Source organism: Mustela nivalis (genome assembly GCF_964662115.1).
Source record: "Mustela nivalis genome assembly, chromosome: 3".
NCBI classification, from domain to species: Eukaryota; Metazoa; Chordata; class Mammalia; order Carnivora; family Mustelidae; genus Mustela; species Mustela nivalis.
The window spans coordinates 51,833,625-51,860,077 of NC_139022.1; the positions used below are offsets into that span (position 1 = coordinate 51,833,625).

A 26,453-nucleotide genomic window follows, 5' to 3' on the forward strand; every position below is an offset into this window, starting at 1 on the left:
TAAAGATTTTATTTATTTATTTGACAGAGAGAAATCACAAGTAGATGGAGAGGCAGGCAGAGAGAGAGAGAGGGAAGCAGGCTCCCTGCTGAGCAGACAGCCCGATGTGGGACTCCATCCCAGGACCCTGAGATCATGACCTGAGCCGAAGGCAGCGGCTTAACCCACTGAGCCACCGAGGCGTCCCTGTTTATCAGTATTTTTAAAAAAGTTCCCCACATGTTTCTAATTTATAGTCAAGTTAGAGTCAGATGCTTAGATAAATAAGGTGCTTACTTAAATAAATAAGTGTGGTTGAATGAATGAAAATTCGCAATTATCAGGATTTGGACCAGCTTCAGTATTAAGTTGGATGTCAAGTGTTTGGGATGAGAGCTTGGTCCTGAATAGCACAGCCTGGGAAGGTCTGGTTGGGGAGGGGGAGAGGAGAGGAAGGGGAAGGTGAAGGAGTTGACAAAGAGGGGACATCCACATACTTGCAGCAAGAAGGGAAGGTTGTTCTTCTGGTCCCTTGGCAGTTGCTGCCAATTGATGAATCCTGTCTAAAAGGCATGGTTACTTTGGGGACTGTCTGGTTAATAATTTGTGTTAGGCAAGCATATTGTATTTCCAAGACTCACTAAATTTTCCCTCTCTCCAAAGTAATCGAGAAGGCTTTGTGGAGAAGATGGAGTAGGAAGCAGGCAGTTGAATAAATGGCAGGGAGAGAAGAAAACACACTTCCAAGTTATCTGAAGAAAGAGTGAAGTGAGACTAGTTTTTTAAAGTAATGAGCACAGCTCTTTGAGTACACTGAGAAAAACCTCTCAAAATTTGGGGAAAGAGATTTCAGCTTGCTGAACAGATTTCAGGAAATGGCAGTGGTAGACAGTGAAGGGCTTTGATAGGCAAGTTCTGGGATTCTTTTTTTGCAGTTGAAATATTTTTGTTTCCTAAAAGTTTCAGAGAAGGTGAGAGACATGGTCAAAGTTATTTAAGGAAGATTAATCTGGCTGGTAATGTGCCAAGGCAGAGTTAGAAGGGACAGCTCTGAGAAGCAGTGCAGTAAAGTGTGCTAGAAAGCAAAACAGGTTGTGAATAAAATGGCAAAAGGTGTCAGATCTAGTAGGAGAATGGCAGAGTGAAACAGACCTTGGGTTTGGAAATAATGCAAAGAGACAGCAGCCCAGTGTGATTAAGAAGGCAGTGGTTGGAAGGAATACATAGAGAAGGTGTCAGAAAATTAACATAGTAGCTACTGTGGATGTGACAGCATCCAAGACCCTAGGGTCCTTTTTTCATGGTTAGAATTAGAAATTTTTATTGTCTGTGCCGTGATCTCAGGCTGTTTAAAAGCTCTCAGTTTTACCCTGGGGTTCTTGGTTCTATGAGGTGCTGAGAAAATTTTGCCCAGTGTCCTAAATTTGGCTTACCTAGCTCTTATTATCATTTCTGTACTTGAACGCAAGCTTTAATAAAGCTGAGGTTCAGACTGAGGTGATGAGTTGAAGGGGTGCCCTTCATTCTCTCCCTTGTCAAACCAGGTTCTATAAATGTAGATATCAGACCCTGTCAAGGTGGAGAAGCCGTCCTGTGCTCAGGGACAGAAATTCCCTCTTTGCTCCTTTCTTTTCTGTTCCCAGCAGTCTTAATTTTTCCCCTTTTTTCCTGTTTTTCCCGTACAAGACCTGCACTACAACTCCCTTCCTTTATTACTTGTGTCTCGCTCCCTGTCCTTAATAAGAGACTCTCCCCAAGAGTGCCTTTCTTGGACCCTTCTTTCTCCCTGGGTCTCTGCTCTCTCCCATGATCTCTATCTTGGCAGCTGACAGGTATTTGGCAGATAAGTGTGTGGTGCTTATCTACAGGCCCAGTAACTCTGTCATCAGCAAGGCAGCCTGTTTTAACCCTTGACTTCACTCCCTGCAGATTACAACCGATTGCTTCAAAACCCAATCCCAATAAAACCAGCATCTGCGGGGCTGGCAAAAAGTAATTTTAGGACTGGTTGGCATTTGAACATGTTTAACTGTGCAGAAGTTTTTACTCTTCTTAAGACTTATCACCTCCAACTAGCTTCACCTAAGTAAGTTACCCTTGTTAGCCTGAAATGGTGGAACATCCCTGCTGCCTTTGCCAAGGTCCTGTGAGTTCTCTTATGTTGGTTCATCCACCATAGTCAATCTGCACAACTGAGAATTTTGTTTGATGTTTTACTTTTCCAGAGTCTTTTTTTTTTAAAAGATTTTATTTATTTATTTGACAGAAAGAGATCACAAGTAGGCAGAGAGGCGGGCAGAGAGAGAGAGGGTAAGCCGGCTCCCTGATGAGCAAAGAGCTCGATCCCAGGACCCTGAGATCATGACCTGAGCTGAAGGCAGAGGATTAACCCACTGAGCCACCCAGGCCCCCTGACTTTTGCAGAGTCTTAAGAGAACTTGGAAGTCATTTGAGGTCTTTTTATAATCCTTCAAGACTCTGTTTCCTAGGTAACATATTAGTTAAGTACTTAGGTAACATTTGTACTTAAGTACATACATGGCCGTACCAGTCATTGACTAATTTTAGTCTTTAACCTGAATTGGTTGTAAGTAATATTTTTTCTCAATAAAAGAAGAATTAATCTGAAAGTTGATTATCTACAGTCTACATTCTCTTTTTAAAATTAAATTAAAAATTTTTTTTCAGTTCTTTGTTTATGCACCATACCCAGGCTCCATGCAATATGTGCCCTCCATAATACCCACCATGAAGCTCAGTCTACATTCTGACTGAATGTTTAAAAATTGGAATGAAGCATTCAGGAAATCTCTGTTGTAAGTCTTTGTTTATTCAGATCCTCTGTGATTTGTATAACCCAAGACTACTAGTGAATTTTTTTTATTAACATACAATGTATTATTTGCCCCAGGGGTACAGATTTGTGAATCATCAGGCTTACACACTTCACAGCACTCACCATAGCACATACCCTCCTCAATGTCCATAACCCAGCCACACTATCCCTATGCCCCCTACCCCCCAGCAACCCTCAGTTTGTTTTGTGAGATTAAGAGTCTCTTATGGTTTGTCTCCCTCCCGATCCCACCTTGTTTCATTTTTTCCCCTCCCTAACACTAATGGCCCCCCACCCTGCCTCTCAAATTCCTCATATCAGAGAGATCATATAATTGTCTTTCTCTGATTGACTTAATTCGCTCAGCACAATACCCTCTAGTTCCATCCACGTCATTACAAATGGCAAGATTGCATTTCTTTGATGGCTGTATAATATTATATTGTATATATATACCACATCTTCTTTATCTATTCATCTGTTGATGATTAATCTGAAAGTTGATTATCATTTGAAAGTTGATTAACATTTGGGTTCTTTCCATAGTTTGGCTTTTGTGGAAATTGCTGCTATAAACATTCGGGTGCACTTCGGATCACTACATTTGTATTTCTAGGGTAAATACCCAGTACTGTGGTTCCTGGGTCGTAGGGTAGCTCTATTTTCAACTTTTTGAGGAACCTCCATACTGTTTTCCACAGTGGCTGGATGAGCTTGCATTCCCAACAACTGTGTAAGAGTGTTCACCTTTCTCCACATCCTTGCCAACATCTGTCGTTTCCCACTTGTTGATTTTAGCCATTCTGACTGGTGTGAGGTGGTATCTCACTGTGATTTTGATTTGTATTTCCCTAATGCTGAGTGATGTTGAGTACTTTTTCATGTATCTGTTGGCCATCTGTATGTCTTCTTTGCAGAAATGTCTGTTCATGTCTGCCCATTTCCTTTTTTGTTTTTTTAAGATTTTATTTATTTATTTGACAGAGACAGAGAGATCACAAGTAGACAGAGAGTCAGGCAGAGAGAGAGGGGGAAGCAGGCTCTCTGCTCATCAGCTGAGGCAGATGCGGGGCTCGATCCCAGGACCCTGAGATCATGACCTGAGCCGAAGGCAGTGGCTTAATCCACTGAGCTACCCGGGTGCCCCCTTCTGCCCATTTCTTGATTGGATTATTTATTCTTTGGGTGTTGAGTTTGATAAGTTCTTTATAGATTTTGGATTCTAGCCTTTTATCTGATGTGTCATTTGCAAATGTCTTCTCCCATTCTGTCAGTAGTCTTTTGGTTTTGTTGACTCTTTCCTTTGCTGTGCAAAAGCTTTTGATCTTGGTGAAGTCCCAATAGTTCATGTTTTCCCTTGCTTTCCTTGCCGTTGGTGATGTTTGTAGGAAGGAAGTTGCTAGGCTGAGGTCGAAGAGGTTGCTGCCTGTGTTCTCCTCAAGGATTTGGATGGATTCCTGTCTCACATTGAGGTCTTTTAACCATTTTGAGTCTGTTTTTGTGTGTGGTGTAAGGAAGTGGTCCAGTTTCATTCTTCTGCATGTGGTTGTCCAATTTTCCCAGCACCATTTGTTTAAGAGACTGTCTTTCTTCCATTGGACATTCTTTCCTACTTCATTGAAGATTAGTCAACCATAGAGTTGAGGGTCCATTTCTGGCCTCGCTATTCTGTTCCATTGATCTATGTGTCTGTTTTTGTGCCAGTACCATACTATCTTGATGGTGACAGCTTTGTAATAGAGCTTGAAGTCTGGAATTGTGATGCCACCAACTTGGGTTTTCTTTTACAATATTCCTCTGGCTATTCGGGGTCTTTTCTGGTTCCATATAAATTTTAGGATTATTTGTTCCATTTCTTTAAAACAATTGATGGTGTTTTGATAGGGATTGCATTAAATATATAGATTGCTTTAGGTAGCCTAGACATTTTCACAATATTTGTTCTTTCAATCCATGAGCATGGAACGTTTTTCCATTTCTTTGTGTCTTCCTCGGTTTCTTTCATGAGTACTTTATAGTTTTATGAATACAGATTCTTTACCTCTTTGGTTAGGCTTATTCCTATGTATCTTATGGTTTTGGGTGCAATTGTAAATGGGATCGACTCCTTTATTTCTCTTTCTTCTGTCTTGCTGTTGGTGTATAGATATGAAACGGATTTCTGTGCATTGATGTTACATCTTGTATGAGTTCTAGCAGTTTTGGAGTCAAGCCTTTTGGGTTTTCCACATGAAGTATCATATCATCTGCAAAGATGTTTGATATCATCTGCAAAGAGTTTGAATTCTTCTTTGCCGATTTGGATGTCTTTTATTTCTTTTTGTCTGATTGCTGAGGGTAGGACTTCTAGTACTGTGTTGCATAGCAACAGTGATAGTGGACATCCCTGCCATGTTCCTGATCTTAGCGGAAAAGCTCTCAGTTCTACCCCATGGAAAATGATATTTGCTGTGGGTTTTTTGTAGATAGCTTTGATGATATTGATGTATGTACTCTCTGTCCCTACACTTTGAAGAGTTTTGATCATGAAAGGATGCTATACTTTGTCAAATGCTTTTTCAGTATCTATTGAGAGTTTTGTATGGTTCTTGTTCTTTCCTTTATTAATGTATTGCATCACATTGATTGACTTACAGATGTTGAACCAGCCTTGTAGCCCAGGATAAATCCCACTTGGTCGTGGTGAATAATCCTTTTAATGTACTGTTGGACTTTGTTGGCTAGTATTTTGGTGAGAATTTTTGCATCTGTGTTCATCCAGGATATTGGTCTGTAATTCTCCTTTTTGATGGGTTCTCTGTCTGGTTTGGGGATCAAGGTAATGCTGGCTTCATCAAATGAGTTTGGATGTTTCCCTTCCATTTCTATTTTTTGAAACAGTTTCAGGAGAATAGGAGCTAATTCTTCTTTAAATGTTTGATAGAATTCCCCTGGGAAGCTATCTGGCCCTGGGTTCTTGTTTTTTGGGAGATTTTTGATGACTGCCTCAATCTTCTTTCTGGTTCTGGGTCTGTTCAGGTTTTGTTTCTTCATGGTTTAGTATTGGTTGTTTATGACTCCAGGAATGCATCCATTTCTTCCAGGTTGTCAAATTTTCTGGCATAATCTTGCTGATAATGTTTTTATAATTGTTTGTATTTCTTTGGTGTTGGTCGTGATCTCTCCTCTTTCATTCCTGATTTTATTAATTTGGGTCCTGTCTCTTTTCTTTTTGGTAAGTCTGCCCAAGGGTTTATCATTATCAGTCTTATTAATTCTTTCAAAGAATCAGCTCCTAGTTTCATTGATCTGTTCTACTGTTCTTTTAGTTTCTATTTCATTGATTTCTGCTCTGATGTTTATTATTTCTCTTCTCCTGCTGGGTTTAGGCTTTCTTTGCTGTTCTTTCTCCAGCTCCTTTAGGTGTAGGGTGTACTTGAGCCTTTTCTTATTTATTGAGAAATGCTTATATTGCTATATACCTTCCTTTCAGGACTGCCTTTGCTTTGTCCTGAAGTTGAACAGTTGTGTTTTCATTTTCATTTGTTTCCATGCAATTTTTTCAATGCTTCTTTAATTTCCTGGTTGACCCATTCATTCTGTAGTAGGATGCTCTTTAACCTCCATGTATTTGAGTTCTTCCAACTTTCCTCTGTGATCGAGTTCTAGTTTCAGAGCACTGTGGTCTGAAACTATGCAGGGATGATCCCAGTTTTTTGGTAGCAGTTGAGGCCTGATATGTGACCTAGGATGTGATCTATTTGTTTAGATCTATTTGTTTAATGTTTCCTGTGCATTAGAGAAGAATGTGAATTCTGTTGCTTTGGGATGGAATATTCTGAATATATCTGTGATATCCATGGCGTCCAGTGTGTCATTTAAAGCCTATATTTCCTTGTTGATCTTTTGCTTGGATGATCTGTCCATTTCAGTAAGGAGAGGTGTTAAAGCCCCCTATTATTATCGTATTATTGGTGATGTGTTTCTTTGATTTTGTTATTAATTGTTTTATATAATTGGCTGCTCCCATTTTAGCGGCATAGTTATTTAAAATTGTTAGCTCTTCTTGTTGGACAGACTCTTTAAGTATGATATAGTGTCCTTCCTCATCTCTTATTGTAGTCTTTGGCTTAAAACCTAATTGATCAGATATAAGGATTGCCACCCCAGCTTTCTTTTGATGTCCATTAGCATGGTGAATTGTTTTCCACCTCCTCACTCTCAATCTGGAAATGTCTTTGGGTCTGAAATGAGTTTTTTATAGACAGCATATGGATGGGTCTTGTCTTTTTATTCATTCTGATACCCTGTGTCTTTTGATTGGGGCATTTAGCCCATTTACATTCAGGATAACTATTGAAGGATATGAATTTAATGCTATTTTATTGCCTGTAAGATGACTGTTACTGTATATTGTTTCTGTTCCTTTTTGGTCTGTTAATTTTAAGCTCTCTCTTTGCTTAGGGGACCCCTTTCAATATTTCCTATAGGATTGGTTTGTTGGTTGCAAATTCTTTTAATTTTTGTTTGTCCTGGAAGCTTTTTATCTCTCCTTCTATTTTCAGTGACAGCCTAACTGGATATAGTATTCTTGGCTGAATATTTTTCTCATTTAGTGCTCTGAATATTATCATTCCAGTCCTTTCTGTCCTGCCAGGTCTCTGTATAGATCTGCCACCAACCTACTATTTCTACCATTGTATGTTACAGACCTCTTGTCCAAGCTGCTTTCAGGATTTTCTCTTTGTCACTAAGACTTGTAAGTTTTACTGTTAGATGACAGGGTATGGACCTATTTTAATTGATTTGGGGGGGTGGTTCTCTGTGCTTCCTGGATTTTGATGGTTGTTCCCTTTGCCATATGAAGGAAATTCTCTACTATAATTTGCTCCAATATATCTTCTGTCCCTATCTCTCTTTCTTCTTCTTCTGGGATCCCGATTATTCTAATATTGTTTTGTCTTTTAGTATCACTTATCTCTTGAATTCTCCCCTCATGGTCCAGTAGTTTTTTGTCTCTCTTTTGCTCAACTTCTTTATTCTCCATCATTTGGTCTTCTATATCACTAATTCTCTCTTCTGCCTCCTTTATCCTAGCAGTAAGAGCCTCCATTTTTGATTGCACCTCATTAATACCTTTTTTTATTTCAACTTGGTTAGATTTCAGTTCTTTTATTCCTCCAGAAAGGGATTTTATTTCTCCAGAAAAGGATTCTCTAATATCTTCCATGATTTTTTAAAGCCTAGCTAGCACCTTGATAATTGTCATTCTGAACTCTAGTTCTGTCATATTACTAATGTCCATGTTGACTAGGTACCCAGGCAACGGTATTGCCTCTTGTTCTTTTTGTGGTGAGTTTTTCCGCCTGTCATCTTATCCTGATAAGAAAAGACGAATGAGAGAACAAAATACTAAAAGGGTAGAAACAACCCCAGCAAAACATAACACTATCCAAATCAAAAGAGACCAAAACTGGGCAGAGAAGAAAGGGTGAAGAAAAGAAAAAAAAAATATGTAAATATATGTGTGTGTGTGTGTGTGTGTGTGTGTGTTGTGTGTGTGTATTAGACTGGTGAATAGAAGGGAGCCACACACTTGATTTTGGGTGTATTTTGGTCTGTTAGAAGAAGCTACCTCCCAAAACTTTGAAAAAAAGAAAAAGTTGTATGTATACAAAAATAAAGGTGAACCTGATGAAGGGATGGAATATGACTGTAAAGATGAAAATTAAGAAAGATTCTAAAAGAGGAATTGATAAGATAAGAAGTTGGTTGAAGAAAATTAAAAGAAAAAAAAAAAGAGGAAAGAATTTGATCATGCTGGAAACTAGAACAAAGCCATGCACTAAATTTAGAGTATATTTTGATCTATTAGAAGAAATTGTATCTCAAATTTTTAAAGAAAAAAACCCTATATGTACACAAAAAATAAGGTTAAATATAATGAAGGGATAAAATAGACTATAACAAGGAAAATTTAAAACGATTTTTAAAAAGATATTGATAAAATTGAATAGTTAAAAACTGTTAAAATAGGAAAGAGGAAAAATTAAAAAAATAGAATAAGAAAAAAATAAAATTAAAAAATTTAACTTTGAATGACTTAAGAATCATGGGAAAAAAGCCATGAATTCTATGTGTCCTAGCTCTGGAATTCTGCAGTTTTCATTGATCAGTGATCTATGTCTTGGTGGGATGTTCTTGCTGATCTTCTCAGGGAAGGGTCTGTTGCAGTGATTCTCAAATGTCTCAAGTATCTGAGGCAGAATTGCACTGCCCTTTCCAATTCAAGGCTATGTAATCTGCTTGGTTTTGGTCTTGGGAGATTTTATTCACTGAATGCTTTCCGTTGACCTTTGTACAACAGGAATGAAAATGGCAGCCTCCCAATCTCCAGCCCAGAGGAGCTGAGAGCTCAGGGTCCCACTCCTCAGTGCATCCTCAGAGAAAAACAGTTGATCCCTCCTGTCTCCCTTATCTCTGGTCACACTGTCATGCTAACCCAGCCTGTGACTGAGTGTTTCTATTTCTGGCCCTTCTCCCCAAAGTTTGGAGTCTCCAAACCCAGCAGATTCCTGCAACATGCTCCTGCACTGTTCCTCCTAGAGGAGGAAGGATGGGGTCTCTCCAGATTTGCCACTTGTGGAGTCCCTGCTCATAAAGCAGTGGCCCGACTGTGCCTTGGATCATGGTTTAAGGTAGTAACCTGAGTTGAAACCCCACTCCTCAGCTCTGTCTCTGCAGCCGGCTTCCCTGCTCCGATACCTGGGAGCTCTGCCACATTCAGACATCCCTGGTCCTTTTGTGTCTCTGTGGGTTCAGAGACCACACTGTCCAGGGCTCCACCCCCTGCTTGGTCTCTGGAGTGACGACCCTCAGTGGAGCCGACTTCTAAAAGTTCCAATTTTGTGCTTCACTGCTCTTTCACTTGCCAGGAGCCAGCCCTTCCCCCCGCGGTCTATCTTCCCATCGCTTTGGATTCACTTCTCCACATGTCCTACCTTTCAGAAAGTAGTTATTTTCTGTTCCTGGAATTGCTGCTCTTCTTCTCTTCTATCTCCTGTTGAGTTTGTAGGTGTTCAGGATGGTTTGGTTACTATCTAGTTGAATTCCTGGGCCCTGATAGTATTGTAGTCTCCTGCTCCTCCACCACCTTGCTCCTCCCTCTCAAACAATGTTAGCATAATCTTATCAAATGTAGGTACTTAATGTAATATGTTTAACAGCTCCCCCACCTATGAGGTTGCTAACTTCTGACTTTCATGAAACATCTGTTAAATAAAAATCCATTAAATAAAATCTGTTTGATTTTAATATTTATTGCCATTCATATATTTACCATAGGTGTCTGCATTCATTTCCAATTTAGTATGTAAAATATTATATGAATGAGTTTGCATGGACTATCATCTATTTTGAATATTATATGGTGATACTCTACTTTGTAGTAATCCATATAATTTTTGAGAATGAATGTAGCATTTACCTTTCTCATCTTTCATTTTATTTATTTCATTAGCTACGAAATCTTTCCAGCTTGGACCTACGTCATATCACTGAACTGGATAATGAAACCGTGATGGAAATTGTCAAGAGGTGCAAAAATCTTAGCTCTCTCAATCTCTGTCTGAACTGGATCATAAATGACAGGTAACCATTATAACATCTTATAAACATTTTTCTAGAGGGAAATGTGTGTTCCATTGACAAATACTAATTATCATTATGATAAGGCATGTCAATTTTAAGGAAAATTTAATGTAGCCATGCCTTTTAAAATAGATATGTTTAAGATCTGAAAACCATCTAGCTGTATACTTTTCATCCATCCATTGTTCATATTTTTGACAAGGTTTTATGTGCTTTGATTCAAATGTTTGCCTGAACAATAATAACAATAGCAGTCTGTCGAATTTTTCTTTGCCACCCATCCAGGTATGTTGCATATTTGTAACTTTAATATTTTTGCAACTTTGTGGTTGATTTGCTATCCATTTGTCAAGGAAAATGATTCTGAAAAACTATTTCAAACATGATGCATTAAGATCCTTTCTAAAGGATGATATTTTGTTCTTTGTGTTAATGTGGTTTGTTTTGAAAATGGAAGTCATGTGATGGAGAGTTTAACATATAATGTAAAAATGTGTAAAATGTGTAGTTCTCTTCTTATAAACAGTGATACACCCATTTTTCTTTGAAATATTGCATGAAAGAAAAAAAGATGAAAGAACCCTTGAGAATAGACTTCTTTTAATGAAAATGAGCACAGAGTAGCACTGTTCCATTACTGTTGATTAATGGAGGTGGGTTCTGAACTACAGGCATGAGATAAGATGCTTGCCCAGTGACTTTTAGGGAAAAATGTGTTTTTTTGAACTCAAGCTCCTAAAATATTTTGCTTTTGAAATAGAAAGTACTGTTTTAGCTAAAATTAGAACCCATTTAGATTTTAAAACTTTTTCATAAATAGGAGCAATGATTTATTAAATTTGTGTCATATGATGCTTTAAATTTAAAATACTTTCTCCCTCCTTTCTTAATTTCCTTTTGTACTTAAAATGAAAGTTACATGGACTCCATTTTCTTCAATTATGGTTAAGTTCTACTGACATTTTCTTAACTTACTCCGCATGACCCTTATGATTATATGATAGCCTTTGACTTGACTCTTTCTTAGTAAAACTTTCTAATCTAGTCACGTGGTCATCATTTATAAAAGGTGTTTATTGGTTTTGAGTAATAGTCATATGAACTACATCTACAAAATCTATAGAGAACTGATAAAAATTTTAAAAAATAAAATTCTTCCCTATAATCAGCATTCTTCTACAGTCGATTATATGACAACTTGAAATAATCTTTTAATATTTTTCATAGCATCTAATAAGATAAAGTACATAAATAAACATTATCCTGTGGTGTTTTGCATTAGTTTAATATTGAGATTAACTGCTTAGTAATATATTGAATTAAAAGGAAAAAAACTGTTTCTGAAACAAAATGATAATGAATATGATTGCCTCTTATTACACAACAGTTTTCTGTGAACTTGACACATGTAGAAAAATAAGTAATTAAAGAATACAAGGTTAAATAAGAAGCAGTCCATATATGATTAGAAGGGTTTTCTTTTAAGAAATAAACATTTTGCTTAGGTTTATATCATTTACATAGAGATAGGGATTTCTAATCTAGCTCTTCAAATGCTTAGTCATAAGTGAGTATTTACAAATGAGAACGTGGGCAGCCCTCACTTTGCCTTTCCTTCCCTTTGTTATGCTTTATGTATTCAAAGCTCTTGCTATTCCAATAATTTTTTCCTACTTAACTGTGATGGTTATTTGATATTTGATCCTAAATATATATACTGTAGAGATTTATTTGCAAGGAATGAAAGTGTGTTTTTATGTTTTTAATGGAAAAGTTTGGATTAATTGAGGAAACATGCATTTTAATGAGGCTGAGCGGTAGAGTTTTAAAAATCAGACTCTTTTAGGTTTTAATTACACTACTTGCACTTATCCTGTGTACTGTAATAGAAGTTTCAAACATTAAAACCCACTTTGCAGTATCATCTAAATTACTCATCTCATTGTTCTTGCCATACTCTATCAGTAAGCTAAGTAATATTTGTAATTATATTGGTATAAATCTAGGACTTCCCATCAGACTTAATTATAATTTCAGCACTTAGCTGAGATGGGTTAGTCACCTTTCATATAGAGGGCACAGGGATGCACTAATGCATTTAGCCTATCAATTAACATGTTTTACATGTTCATTATTCTTATCCTCTAGTAAATCAGGGAGCATTTATTAACCCCCTACTAAATACATGGTACTGTGTCAAACTCTCGGGCAGTGAGTCCTTCCTGTTCTCAAAGGTGCTCTCTTGAGGTGACATAAGACTTAATGAGTGAGATAATAGTGGGCCTTGTAAGGATAGAGGGGAAGAAAGTAACCTTTATTGCCCAGGTAATCGATAGGCACTTTACATGTGTTATCATTTAATCCTTTCAACATCTTTTTGTTTAGTGGAAGGTCATAATATTCCTATTAAATGTAGACCATCTGTATGACTTTTCTTCAGCTTTGCCAACGGATGTATTTTTCCATCGTTGCTGCTTTAAAAACCAGGTGATGACAAAGAAGAAAAAGCAAATGGTGGTTGATGTGTCAATGTTCAGTTTCATAGTTGGGAATCACACATAACTAACATTTATGTAAAATTCTTAGTCATTTTAAAAGTAATATACTTATTTTCTTTCATAATAAAAATATAATCGAAACTTTTGATGTTATTTTATACATTGCAAATATGAAAAGGATCTGTGTTTAATGCTGCTGGTTTGAATAGGATTCCTTACACGAAGATAAACTTTGATAGATCTTTAGATATAAGATATATCTTGGACTTTAAAAGTTCTTATCTGTAAACTTTCTTTTGAAGTTCAAAATTTTAAAATATGTAATAATTGAAGGATGTTAGACTTATGCTCTTGATATCTTTTAGCATTTTGTGGTTCTTCAACTGATGTGTATGACTAAGACATGCTGTTCTTTATCTTTGTTTTTCTAAAAACATTTTTTGTGTTTACAGAGTTAAACAGCATGATATTTTCTTGTATTCAGAAGGATGGTCTAGTAGTCATTTGACATTTACCATTGCTTTTGAGTACAAATAAAATCCAAGTGGTTTATGAAAAGAGGACACTGACTATTTCTATCAGTGACTTAAATTTAAACATCTGGTTGTTCTATCTCTTCTACTGTCTCTGACTCTAAATTTATTGAAATGTTTATTTGTATTTGATATAAATCTTTTGTTATTTCACATCCAATTTGGTCTTCACCATTTCTATATGTTTGGCACAGAGTCCAAAAGCAGCCTGCTTTGGATGTAACAAGCTGATAATGTGAAAAACTGAATGGTTCTTAGCATCTATAGTGATAGCCATATAATGGTTCTTTTGTTCTTTTTTGCTAAGAAGAATTAAATGAAATCTAACAGATCTTTACAGAAACTATTTAAAAATTTTTAATTGGCTATCAAAGAGGAAATTAGTCTCCCCATTTTCAGTTTTTAATATTAGTCATTAGAGGGCGCCTGGGTGGCTCAGTGGTTAAGCCGCTGCCTTCGGCTCAGGTCATGGTCTCAGGGTCCTGGGATCGAGTCCCGCATCGGGCTCTCTGCTCAGCAGGGAGCCTGCTTCCCTCTCTCTCTCTCTGCCTGCCTCTCCGACTACTTGTGATTTCTCTCTGTCAAATAAATAAATAAAATCTTTAAAAAAAAAATAATATTAGTCATTAGAAAAGTTCAATCACATGATCCATATACTCATTATCAAATATTTCATCCATTCATTAACTGTTGACCATGCTTGCTAATGAATCAGGATAATAATGTAAGAGAAGTGAAAATTTCTCTAGCATCCATCAGCTAACATTACAAAACATAACAAATACCAGACTGGATGTTGTAATAGGTTATGTTGCCAACTAGTTGAACTTCCCTAGCTAGCAATTTATTCTTTGAATTTGCAGTTAAAAAAAAAAAAAAAAGAATGTATTGAGCTTGTTGAACATCAGTAACTAAGGACACTTTCTTTAAAGAGTTAATTTTGCCGTGTGAATATTATATATATGTTAAAGGAGCTTTGTATCAGTGGACATTCTAAAATTTGGAGAATTTTAAATCTTAGACTATTGTGACCAGTTTCTTTCAAATATAAAATAGCATGTATAATACACTGCCGTTTCACTTTATATATACTGGTGTTTAGAATAATAACTTCGGATATTTTCTCTTAAAATAAAGTTTTTCGATAAGACCAATTGAAATTGCAAGCTGGTGGGCTATGGCTGAATCCCATCCATGAAGTCATTTTGTTTGGCTTATAGTGTATTTAAAAAGTTGAACAGTTGCCAACACTTTAAAAATTGGGATAGTTTGCATAAGATTCTGAAGTTGGGCTTGATCTTGGAGAAATTGCAGATCTAGCAACACTAGACTGACATTCTTTCCAGGATGAGGAATAGGCTGTTCTCTCTGGTCCTTCACCATTCCTACCGGGCATGATTCATTCTCCTGTATCATCTGACTATCCCCAGTCTACATACTAAACTCTCCTTTATCAAAAATCAAGAATGTAGAGGTTTTTTTGTTTGTTTGTTTGTTTTGTTTTTAGATATTTCTTATTTCAAAACAAGTAGTTCTCTTTAAAACGAGTCTGATCAAATATATCAACAGATAATAGTTAATTGGTCTCCCTATGTTAGTTCTTCATTATTTTAGACATCAGAACTTTGGCCAATGTGTGGAAGTTATAACAAGAAAAAGAATTCAGCTTTAAATGAGTTAAAAACTTTATTTTCATCCACTGCCATCCAAAATGCACCTTTCCACTTAGTGTTCAAATAAGAGTTCTAATCAAAAAGTCTCCTGAATTACAAAGAGAGCTAAGCTGGTTTATAAAATTCCCTCCAACTTCAAGACTGTGATTTAAAATTATTTATTTTAAAATGAACTTAATTCCAGTGACTCATGACTTCTTTGTTGATAGCACTAAGAAAAATCTTAACACTGTTCTTTCTCTTTTTCTTCTTCTGTGTATAATCCTTTCTAGTCTTTTAGGTGTACTTAGATTGAAGTGGTAGAATGACAGATTACTCCACACCCCTTTCCGGGAGACTGACAGTGCCCTGGCTCATGGAAAACTCAATGAGGCTTTCTATAAAGATTTTTCTAACTCCCTTGATCTTCTCTGGATGTTTATTCTGTTTCTTCTTTCAAATTTCCATTGATTCAATAAAAAACGGTGACATTTAGAAATAAAGTTCAGAGAGGATTTGAGCAGGTGTTGGTGATATAAACTATTTGCTGAGTGCCCATTGTGTTTTATTTCCAAGAATTGTTTTGTGAACATATGCTATATATTGTATTTATAAGTGTTCGTGGACTGGGCGGATAATCTGCCATCTTCCTGTGAATGTCATGTCACAGTGGACTTAGAATTTTATTTCATTTCAATCCCCTAATATTACTTAATTCTCCTAGAGACTGAGGTTTAAAGATTGCCCAAGGGGGACAAACCTATCCATTAAATCCAGCAGGCATAGTTGAATTTGAGTTTGAGAATATTTTGTTTTCTATTAAAGTTAAGTGGTCTGGAGGAGAGGAATACTTTTCACCTTGGCATATTGACTGTGGAGTTTGAACAATTTTCTCATATAAAAGTCTGAAAACTTGGAAATAAAGAGGTGGCAAAAATAACACTGACTTTTGAAGCACCTCTGTGCTGGTGTTTATAGAGCTCTGTCCCCGCCTGTGTGGAACGTGGAACAGTCTGTCTTCATACTTTTGGTACCTAATAAAATGGCTGGGCTGGTCAGCTGGAGCTTTTGTAAAACTGAATTCTAGCTTATTTTTGTAATCTACTGCACAATTTTATACTTTCTATGATATTTATCCGTATCTTTGCAAAAAGGATAAGAGATATTTTATTGAGCTCTGAGGGCATTATAGAGACAGGATGGAGTCTTTCTGGACTAGTGGCACTTGTTTAATCTTGGCATATTTTTTGACACTCTCTTATATTTACAATCATTTCTAAGACCATCCCTGGAAGAATAGCAGGTATTAGACTAACTACTACTAAGGTTCTCATACCATCTGTAAAAATATGTCTTCTGTGTCTTTCTACAGAAGGACCCTCTCTTTAAAATTATGATTGGTTCTAGGAGCATCTGACTGGCTCAGCCATTAGAGCATGTGACCCTCAATCTTGGGGTTGTGACTTCGAGCACTGTGTTGGGCATAGAGCTTAGTAAACAACCAAACCAACCAACCAACCAACCCCTAATTTGTTCTTGTAATGCTAGAAAAGTCAGAGTGTATAGCATTCTCTCTCTCTCTCTCTCTGTTTTGTTTTGTTTTGGATTGAGGATAATAATGATAGCTAATAAAAGCTATATCATTTATTATAATATGTGCTATACATTGTGCTAAGTGTTTATAGACATTTTTTCAGTTAGTCTTTACAACAATCCTGAGGAAGAAATTACCCCATTTCCAAATGCAAGATTAAGGTTCAGAGAGGTTAGGTAACTTACAAGTAGTTACTGGTGGAATTAAGACTGGAATCCATTTTAGTATGTCTACAAAGTCTGGGGTCTAATCACGGAGGTCTCATGTTCCCTCAGTACCTTATTCTGCCTCAGACCTGGAATGACTTAATGTCTTGATTTGCTCACGTCATTTCTGGTCCATTACTGTTATGTTGAAATTCTGTCAGGATTAGTGTTTGTGCTGTGCTGTTCTCTTCTGTGCTCCGAAGTATCCTGGTTTGGGTGATAAATTATGTGGTCATCCTACCTGGGGCATTAGACTATGCTTGATCATTCTAAACATCATTAGAATGTTACCTTCTCTCTTCTATATGGGATATCTGAGAGGTGACAAGTTTTAGATATCTTACATAGAGTTGTAGATTTTCGAAAGAGCTAATTTTGTAATGAAAAGCAGTTCTTCCCCAACAATCCCATTTGTAAATGCTCTTCATTTCTCACTATGTTCCTTGAAGTAAAGTAGAAAGTCTTGCCCATTTTTGTGTCTTGTACCACACCTGGTTCATAGTCGGTGTTGAAAAGAATTTCACAAATGAATTTTGAATAGGTATTTAAGCATATGGCACACATTTTTTAAAATTATAATTTTAAATTTAAATTCAAGTTAGTTAAGATATAGTGTGTTATTAGTTTCTGGGGTAGAATTTAGTGATTCATCAGTTGCATAGAACATCCAGTGCTCATTACAAATGCCCTCCTTAATGCCCATCACCCAATTACCCCATCCCCTTACCCACCTTCCCTCCAGCAACCCCCAGTTTGTTCCCTAGTTAAGACTCTCTGATGGTTTGCCTCTCTCTCTGCTTTTATTTTATATTTCCTTCCCTTCCCCTGTGTTCATGATTTTTGTTTCTTAAATTTCATCTATGAGTGAAATTATATGGTATTTGTCTTTCTGACACAGATTTATTTTTGTAAATATTTTATTATCTATAAATGCTCCCTGTCAGTTGTAGCAAATACTTAACCATTGCAGAGTAAAAGAAAATACTGGGTATATACTTTGAGTAAGTTGTCACTGAGTTAAAAGGAAGGAAGTTAACTTTACTGATGATTTCAGTACCTTTGGTAAGGTATATTTGCTATAACTAATTGGTATAGTCTCCCCTAGTATATGTATTTTTTTCAAATAGCTGATGACAGTTTTGTGAAAAACAAAAGTTTCTCTGATAAAATGATTTGTGCATCTATCCTTAGATGAAATTTTTAGTGCATTCAAATTCAAGGAACTTTTTCATTATTTGGTACACAGTAATATTGGCTATTGATTCTTTTAGTACTTCTGGTAACTAAGTGACATTTTTAAGGAAATATTAATTGATATATATTCTGGAATATTTAATCTAATAAAATCCCTTGAAAGAAAAATCTGTATGAGATGTATAAGTCTCAGCTTGGTTTGATTTTTAACTCCAATTCTGGAGAAAGATTGGAAGCTGAATTTGATGTGGATGAATTTGTCTTTTTGGTTCTCCATGTTCACATTATATTGTCTTAAAAATAATGTGAATTTTGGGGCACCTGAGTGGCTCAGTGGGTTAAAGCCTCTGCCTTCGGCTCAGGTCATGATCCCAGGATCCTGGGATCAAGCCCCGCATCGGGCTCTCTGCTCAGCGGGGAGCCTGCTTCTTCCTCTCTCTCTGCCTGCCTCTCTGTCTACTTGTGATCTCTCTCTGTCAAATAAATAAATGAAATCTTTAAAAAAAATAATGTGAATTTTTATGATAGATCTGACATAGAATGGTAATTTTAAATTTCTGCTTTGTCTTTGGTTCCTATTGAGCAGTAATATACAAGTAAACATTTCTACAAATGATAATTAATAGAGCTTCTATAGAATCGTATGTTTAACTTTTCTCGATATACTACTCTGCTGCTGTTGCTTTTGTGTTTTTCAGGCAATATATATGTGAGTAAACATATGTTAATCTTTTCATATGTCTTACATGGTATGAAATCAGAATTCATGATCAAATTATGGGAGGAATGGGACATGTTTTATATGATGATGAATGCAGTGTTGTATACTCGTGGATTTGGAGGTTTCCTAACCTCAAACCTGTTTTAAAATGGGCAACAGTGAAGAAAAATCATCATTTATTGATGAAAACGGTAATAACTTATTGTTTGTTTGGACAAATTTAGGAACATCCCTCCTTCTCCAGTTCCCCTGGGAGTTGTCTTATTCTTAATCCACAACCAGAAATGGTAATTAAAATAACTTGCTGTTGTCAAAATTTTTGAATGTATGATAAATGAAGCCCAGTAAATAGTGAAAATATGAGAAAGGTGATTAAACCTGACAATTTTCCTGTAAAAGGCTTGAGATGATAAATATCTCCTGTGATTAGTTATTAATTTAGTGCAAGGGATTTGCTTTAGCCTAAAATATTTTATGAACTGTGGCGTAAAGAAATATTTTGGAAGATGGGTACACATATGTTTAACCAGAGGAGCAATTGCTGGAATTTGATTAGTAATAATTAAAAATCGCAGACCTAACACATATGTGCCTGGGTTATTTTCTGTGTGACAGTCCTTTCAGAAATTAAGAAAGAAGACATGAAGATGTGAAGACAAGAAGAATGACAGAGTACTTTCTGCTTGAGCCCTTTGCCTCATGAAAACGGAAGGTTTTTACGTTTGTTACTCCCCAACTGATAAAATATTTCACTTAAGGTAGTATAAAATAACTCCTCACTTACTGGAGTTGGAAGAGCAAACTTGTTCCAGTTATAGTTGCGTTACTGATAATTTCTTTCAAAGTGTATGTGAGTTTCTTTAAAGAAAAGATGAAATAATAATGGCTGTCAAAATGAAGAGCTGCGTCATGTTCCTGTCTGGCCAAATCCGCAGCAGTCACTCGGCTGGTGGCATCTATCATTTTGTGGCTGCATAATGTTTTGTGTAGGAGTTTTTCTCCTGGTAAGGAGGACCTGTGTCTTAATCCTGGGCCCCCTACCCCCATCTCAGCCCCTGGCACCTCGCATAGGGCCCAGCTCAGAGAAGTAATTTAATACCTGCGTGGTGAGAGAATTCTAAATGCTGCTTTTGTAGGATGTATAAATCTACTTTTTAAATTTGGCTTGAACTCTGGCTGAAATCCAGGCAATTGGATCAAATGCCCTCTTTATTCCAGATTTATTTATTTCAGAATAAAGTTGATATGTAATAAGGTGAGGATTTAATGTCATTGTCTGGCTTCAGATAGAGCTTGCTTTATGTATTGCATGCTATTTGTCTGAAAGCCATAGCCTCCCTTTTTGAATGATAAGTCGGATTTTAATATTGAATCATTGGGTTTGCCCTTTTAATAGGGTCTTTGAAATACTTCTAAATGAAGAACCAGCAATTTCACTTTCCTTTCATATGTAATGATACCTTGTGTTAATTGAAAAGAAGCAGAGGAGACAGTTACAGCTTTTTTTCTGCTTCTTGGTGAGAAAAGTATGGCTGTCTGAGAAAAAAAATTGCAAGTTTTTCCTTAACTCTTCCTGTAGCACTTTTAAGTGCTGCTCTTTAAAGTATGTTTAATATTTGGTTAATTGCTACTATGAACCTAAACATACTGATTAAGGCCAGGTTCACATTAGAGCAATTATCTGGTTAATTGCTCTGGTGCAAAAATAGGCTAAAAAATCATCAGAACATCAAGTTGTGAAAGCACTGGCAGGAGTTTCAAAACCACCAAGCATACCTACTGCAAATCACATCAGCAAAGCAATTAATTTAGGCTAATTGCTTTTCTGTTTGTTCAAGATGCACTTTGGAACTGTCTTTTGAAATCGTGGCAATTAAGATTAGTAAGCAGTATAATTAAAGAATGTTAGAATAGTCACTATTTTTCAAAAGTGATAACTATTCCATATGAACCCGTATAGTGTATCTATCACTGGTGAAGGACTTTGAAATAATTAAAGCAAAATGAGAGTGTTTTAGATATTTACAAGATTTCCTGTAAAAATAAATTGCGAAGTAGATTACTTGTACAGGAGCTGTAGCCTGGAGTTATCTTTAATCTGTAATTATCAATTAGAATTATCTAATTTCAATATGCATGCTAAATTGCCTTGTTCACGCAGGAGGAGACAAAACTTCGCCACCAAAGATGGTACCGGCTAGTGATATTTCTCTAGCTGAATGTGTATTTGGCTTCTTATGTGGCTTCTCATAAAATAATCAGGACTTTTAAAGGTCTTAAAAACCAGCTTCATGTTATTGAAGTTTTTCTATTATTGAGTATTAAAATTTTGGCAGCATCAATTTATCTAAAATTGAAAACTACTTGAGTTTCCAACTGTTTCTCTATGAAGCAATGTTATAACAGATTCTCAGCTGAAAAAAATGACAAGTTAAGGAATCGGTTGTTCATTGGAAAAATGTAGAAATGTCAGTGGGGGGATTAGCCATTCCCCAAACTGCTTCTCTGCTCACCATATTGTCAAACAGCAAGAAGCTCTTTTTTTCACCTCTCTCCTTCCATAAGGAGCAATTCTTATCATGCAGTGTGTTTAGTGGCATATCCTACTCCATGAAATTCTCTGAAACAAACAGATTTTATTGTATTAAGGACTGTGGCTCTCAAGATAAATCTTTTGGAGACATACATCTTAAAGGAAGTCTTGGTAGCAATTATCATTTTGTGACTTTCTATGGCTGTGATAAGAAAGTGAGAAAGATATTTGTTAAAATGAGATTTGACAATAAATTAAAGATGCATTTTAGGTTTTGTTTTGGCATTCTACTTTTTGTTTCATAGAAGATATAAAGATTATTTTCTTTAATTTACTTCTTCTTACTTTATCTTTCCTTAATTTGGTATGAATGTATCTCTGGGCCTAGCCAATTAATTGCATCACAAAACTGAACTTTCCTTAGTGATCGTTTTCATGGAGAAGAACAAAACTATATATACTTTTTACAATGATATATTTTTCTTCATTTTCTTTTACATACTACATAGTTTCTAGAAATACTTTGCACTTGATCATGATTTCTGGGTGTTGCTATTTGTTGTAAAATCTTCAATTAGAAAGCTGCTTGTTGAAGATAAACTGATAAATCAGATGAAAATAAATTTATTGAATTAAGCCAATAGAGAAGTGTTGAAAACCCTTAGCCAGGAAAAGCAACCAAAGAAACCTACATTATGGCATGAGTCACTGGGACCAGGTTGTTTGTTTTTTGAAATCTGTCACTGAAGCAGCAGAACAGATGTTACTCTTGTTTGGGGTAAATTCAAACTAGCACTTCCTTGGCCTTCAGAACTTAAACTCTGCAATTATCTAATGTTGAAAGATAGCATAGGTGCTATACAAATTTGTCACTCTTTTGCAGACTTTAGAACATTGCAAATTACAGCCACAAGTTTTCCCCATCCCTGTATGCATGCTTTTGCACACTGTGACATTGCCTTGCTCCCATCAACAGGTGGCACCAATTTCACTATCCTCCCACGTCTAGGCTGGCTTTGAGCCTTTCTCTGACCAGTAGTATGTAGTCTAATTTATGTTGTGGAAGTCCTAAGCTTTGGTTTCAAGAGCCCTTGCAACTTCTGTTCTTGCCTTTCTGGAATGCTGCCCCCACCTGAAGCCCAAACCAGTTTTCCTGAAGATAAATCACATGGGAGATAGAGGGTTGGCCAAGAGTTAGGATCAATTGTCATATACGTGAGTGAGTCATCTTAGACTACCTGGCTTTAGTCAAGACTTTGGACTCCTGCAATCCTGTGAATGAAAGCCACAGAACTTCTCAGCTAAGCCTAGTCCAAATTGCTGGCCCATGGATTAGTGAGCAAATAAGAGCTGGTTTTGTTCTGTTTTGTTTTGTTTTTAAAGCTACTAAGTTTTGATTTGTTTGCTATACGGCAATCAATTGCAGAGACTTTGTAGCTACTTTTTGTTGAGAATTGTAAATTGTTAGGCAAGGTGCCAAGAGTATTCTATTTATTATCTTATTTAATTATCATGTTAACTCTGTGCCCTTTTTAATAGATGAACTAAAATAAGCCTCACAAAGGTAAAGTATTTTGCTGACGATCACAGCTAATAAGTGCAGAGTCAGGATTGAATGTAGATTTGTCTGACCTCAATTCCATCTATCAGACTGACTCCAAGAGCTTATTCTGAGTTTAAAAATACAGTTGGTTACCATAAGCAGTTAAATCTACCAATGGAGTCTATCGAATGTAAATGCTAGCCAAACAGCATTATAATAAGATAAATATCATTGAATAAAATAAATATTATAATAAAATAATATCCATTTGCAGTTTCTAGTGTTACTACTTAATCTTGAGTATTTGTCTAAAAAATGCATAGGAAAAAAGATAGCTCTTATGGTCTCATAAAAGCTTTGAGTCTGAAGGGAATAGTGTGAATACAGATTTAAAAATACGTGAATATAAGGCCTCAATTCTATGTATACAGTTGAGCCTTGAACAATGTAGGGTTAGGAGCACCAATCCCCTGCAGGTTTGAAAATTGGTGTGTAACTTTTGACATCCCCAAATGTAACTACTAAAAGCCTGCCATAGACTGGAAGCTTTATAGATAATATGAACAGTCAGTTAACACATATTTTGTATGTTACATGTTTTATGTGCTGTCTTCTTACCATAGAGTTAGCTAGAGAAAAGAAAATGTTATTTATAAAATCATAATGAAGAGAAAATACATTTACAGTACTATATTGTATTTATAAAAAATAATCTGTGAATAAGTGGACCTGTGCAGTTCAAATCTGTGTTGTTCAAATGGTAAATTACTGTACTAAAAACAATTTTAGGCGTTTAATGGTTTTTTAAAAAAATATTTTGTTTATTTGACACAGGGAGATTGAGCACAAGCAGGTGAAACAGCAGGCAGAGGGAGAAGGAGAAGCAGGCTCCCCACTGAGCAAAGAGCTTGATGCGGGTCTCCATCCCAGGACCCTGGGATCATGACCTGAGCCAAAGGCAGACACTTAACCAACTGAGCCATATGGGCACCCTGGTTTTAGAGTTTTAATAATATATTCTTTTTTTATTCAATTGTCAAATTAGGAAGAAATAGAAGGGAAGAGACCCTTTCTTAGAAGTGTTGTGGCTGAGGCTTAATCACCATTATATTCTTACCTTCAGCATTTATGTCTTCCAATAATAAGTCTTGTAAGGATGTAGCTTCTATGGCATGTATAAGTAGTGGTACTTAATATGTACCCCAAATTTCCACAAATAGAAGTGGGGGTCTTTTCATTTTTGAAAGGTTTTATTTTAAAATTTTAACTATCACCTTAATAACTATACATCAATAAACTGGTTAATAATAGTAGTTGATTCTGAGATATATATATATCTCAGAATATATATATATATATAGATATATATATATATATATAATTGCTCATCTTATCATTTACCATAGCAGCACACTAATCGGACCTGCCTCAGGTTCTTATTGCCTATTAAATAAAGCCTGGGAGCATTTCCTTCATGATTTATTGTAGTATTTTGAGAACTAGTTTCATTTGGGAAATACAATTTCCATTTGTTTTCCTTTTAACTTGACTTTAAGCTGAATTCTTATTTTTGGTTTTGATTAATCTCTTCTTCTCCATCAATAAATCACTAGTGTATTTCAGTATTTTGATGTTTTATTGTATTACACATATATAGACAAATATTTTGCTTTCTATGACTATATGCCTAGAAAAGCTCACTTGATGTTTGGGAGAAGAGAGAGAAAAAGTCATATTTTTGTCTGTTAGTTTTAATTTATACTCAGATGGTTTATAAATTTCTTAGAATGTTACAATGATAGCAGCATAGGTATTAAAACTGTATCTGGGAATTGTGACTTTTCCACAGTCGTGGGTTCCCAACCACAAGTTCAGTATATGTGTATTGATTGATTACAAGCGATTAGACCATAAGCTTGTGTTCAAGGTAACAGAGAAAAAAAAAAATGAACAGTTCAAGTCAGTCAAGAAATAAAGCAAGTCAGAATAAGTCATTCAAAATAATCAAGTTCATTTAATGGGTATAGACATAACCTTTAAAAACGCTTGGTAAATGTAATGGAAGAGTTAAAGAGGCACTAACTGAATTCTCTAATAGAGAGTGGTAGTTTGTGTGTGAGGTCTGTGGATACAATGTTAGTCTAACTGACGGCATGTTAGCCTTACTGGATTAAGAAAACTGAATGAAGAAGAAAGGAGGAAAAACCCTGGAGAAACATAATATCCTTATGGCAGCAATTTATTCAGAAAGAGGATGACAATCTGTGTCAAGACAATGCCCTGGCTTCATTAAACTGAGTAATGAATTTAAAAAAAAAAAAAAAAAAAGAGACACGAGCTGTGTTCTGTAACATTCCTTTCTCCAGGTTTATAGCCATTTATGGGATAACTGTCTTTGAAAATATATATATTACTTACCATAGAGTTAATATTTTGGTTATTGTAGTCTTATTAAAATTAGGTATGCTTAGTAATTTGTATCTTTAAAAGATGTCCATCTTCTTTTTGGTTCCAAGAATTTTATTTCACAAGTTTATTCCCAGTATGAAAACATCATTATGTTATAGAGGAGCTTTTTGGGGGCGGTGATGGCTTTTGGCAGCCAACCATCTCCAAGTAGAATATAACAGTGAAGCTGGTTAGAGGAGGAGAAGCATAAAGTATCACCAGGCAGGCCCTGACAGACGTTTGGACATCCAGGAAGACATTGCTGCCACTTGATGGTCTGCTCCCATTTTGAAAATGTAGCTATTTGAAAAGGGACAAGGTTACAGTAACTTTATTGTGTTACACTCCTGTTGCTTACTCTATGCATATTTATTTTACTTGTGACCCCCCATTGATATTTTTCTAATGTTCATTTTAAACGGTTGCATTTATCTTTCCTAACTTGTCACTGTTAGTTTTACACTCTATTTCAATCCACTAGGTAAATTTCATATGTGCATATTGCATTTGATAAAGTTTTTAGTATTTGTGATGAACCATTGATGAGCTTGAGGATATGTATGGAGAGAACATCCCAAAGTGCACTTCTCTCTGCTTTATTAACACTCTATTAGTGTTGTTTTTCCTTGATTGTTAGGAGGATAGGTATCCTGTAAACATTTAGTTAGAACAAACTGCCCAAGATTAAATCTGGACTGTGGTTAATCTTAAAAACAGTTTATCCTCAGGTAGATAATCGAAAGTATATAAACATGCTATTTTGAAACATCTTATAATGTTCTATTAAAGCTTTATTTAAAAGTGCCAATCACATACAGATGAAAATTCCAGAATATGCAAAAAATATATTCTGATCATCAGTAATGAACTGCAGTCATTGATTTCAGTAATCACATTTGAAGATAGGTCTATTTTATTTATTTTAAGTTTTAAAGCCAGGTCCAATTAGAAAAAATCTGAAGTCTTAGTGTAAAAGTATTTTTCTCAGTGAAGTCACATACATATATAATATATATGATATGAATATATCATGTACTTATATAAGTTTCATAAAGGTAGACATATCCAACTGGATTGTTTGACTTTA

General features: G+C 35.8%; 1 protein-coding gene across 2 annotated transcripts in view; it reads left to right on the forward strand.

Annotated features, from left to right (window-relative positions):
- FBXL17 (F-box and leucine rich repeat protein 17) overlaps positions 1-26,453 on the forward strand; it is a 503,519-nt gene that overhangs the window by 180,114 nt on the left and 296,952 nt on the right. For both annotated transcript variants that reach the window (XM_082723749.1, XM_082723750.1), the window contains exon 6: positions 10,314-10,444. In XM_082723749.1, coding sequence (XP_082579875.1) covers positions 10,314-10,444 — 131 coding nt within the window. The remainder of the gene's footprint in view (positions 1-10,313; positions 10,445-26,453) is intronic.